Source organism: Plasmopara halstedii (genome assembly GCF_900000015.1).
Source record: "Plasmopara halstedii genome assembly, contig: Scaffold_444, whole genome shotgun sequence".
Lineage (NCBI taxonomy): Eukaryota > Oomycota > Peronosporomycetes > Peronosporales > Peronosporaceae > Plasmopara > Plasmopara halstedii.
In genome coordinates this window covers 408,876-410,229 of record NW_020187364.1, presented here as the reverse complement: position 1 = coordinate 410,229, position 1,354 = coordinate 408,876, and the positions used below count along the sequence as shown (strand labels likewise).

The following is a 1,354-nucleotide window of genomic DNA, read 5'->3' as shown; positions in this document are numbered from 1 at the left end:
TCTGGGCGCAATCATGTCGCGTCATCGTGTGCGCAATCACGTCGTCCTATGGTCTGGATATTCGATCGCGCAACGTATGCTTTAAGCCGTTCTTCTAACACACCTCCTCGCGATCGTGTCTCCGCCGCCATAACTAGCGCAAACCACGAGCGCTCGCAGCTCTGCAAGCTTGTGCTGGTCTAACGCCTTTGTCAGTATATCCGCAAGCATAAGCTCGGACCGGACGTAGCGCATTTCAACGACGCCGCGACGAGCAAAATCCTAAACAAACTTGAGGCGTACGTCGATGTGTTTAGCTTTTAGAGACGAAGTCTCTCCTTCGATCTGGCAAATTGTGGCCTGGTTATCCACATGCATTGACATAGACTGAGTCGGTGCAAGCCCCACCTCTTTAATGATCTCTTGAACACCAAGAAGCTCGCGTGCCGTATCAGATGCCGCGACAAATTCGGTCTCCATTGTCGAGAGAGAGACGTCACCTCGTATCTTGGCTGCCCAGCTTACAAGCATCTCATTTAGCAAACGATGGCACCAGTGAGCGATTTTCAATCTCCCTTGTCGGCAGCAAAGTCGGCATCACTGTAAAACTCGAGCGTTATTTGTTCGTTGCGGTCGGTGTTAGTGCGCATTTCAAGCCGCATCACCTTGCTGCCACTAGGATAGCGCGCTATACTCTTTGCGAGTTTCCAGATTCGTACGCGCGGTGCATGTGTCTGGCGCGTGGCTTTGTGGACCGCAAACGCAATGTCTGGACGCGCGTATCGTGCAATCCATAGCAAACTGCCGACCAGCGACTGAAACGAACGAATACGTAGTGACCCGGATTCTGGGTTTTCCTGCAGCAGCGCATTAACTGGCGTGACTTCTTCGTAGCAATCGTCACCAATAGGCGTCCGCGTGGGGTTGGCCGAACCCATGCCGTGCTCACGCAACAGTTTGCCAATAGCCTCCTCCTGATCAAGGACATATGCGTGCTTGTCGGGTGCCGTCGCTCTTATACCGAGATACTTCGACACTGGTCCAAGATTCTTGGTCGATAGCGACGCCATCGACACGAAAAATTGCTCAACCGCTGCAGCTCTTGTTGCTGTAACATAGAGATCGTCGACGTAGACGCCGACCACTGCCAAGACTTCTTCCTCACGTTTGAAGCACAGGAACATGTCGCTGATACATTGCTTGAAATCTGCGTCAGTGTGTCTTGCGTGTAGCAATTGACTCCATAATCGTGTTGCCTGCTTCAGTCCAAACAGGCTCTTCTTTAGCTCAAACGCGACTTCGCTTGCGTTGGTCACACCAAGCTTCTTTAGTTGTTCATTCTTGATGTCCATACCGCAAGGCACATGCAGCAGAA

At 51.8% G+C, this 1,354-nt stretch overlaps 1 protein-coding gene across 1 annotated transcript in view; it reads right to left on the bottom strand.

Moving 5' to 3' along the window:
- Nucleotides 1-545: 545 nt before the first annotated feature.
- Nucleotides 546-1,354, bottom strand: part of PHALS_10043 (FOG: Transposon-encoded proteins with TYA, reverse transcriptase, integrase domains in various combinations) — a gene marked incomplete at both ends in the record, with an annotated part of 1,014 nt that continues 205 nt past the window's right edge. Inside the window, one exon of the mRNA XM_024725396.1 lies at nucleotides 546-1,354. This exon is cut by the window's right edge and continues 205 nt beyond it. Coding sequence (XP_024576177.1) covers nucleotides 546-1,354 — 809 coding nt within the window.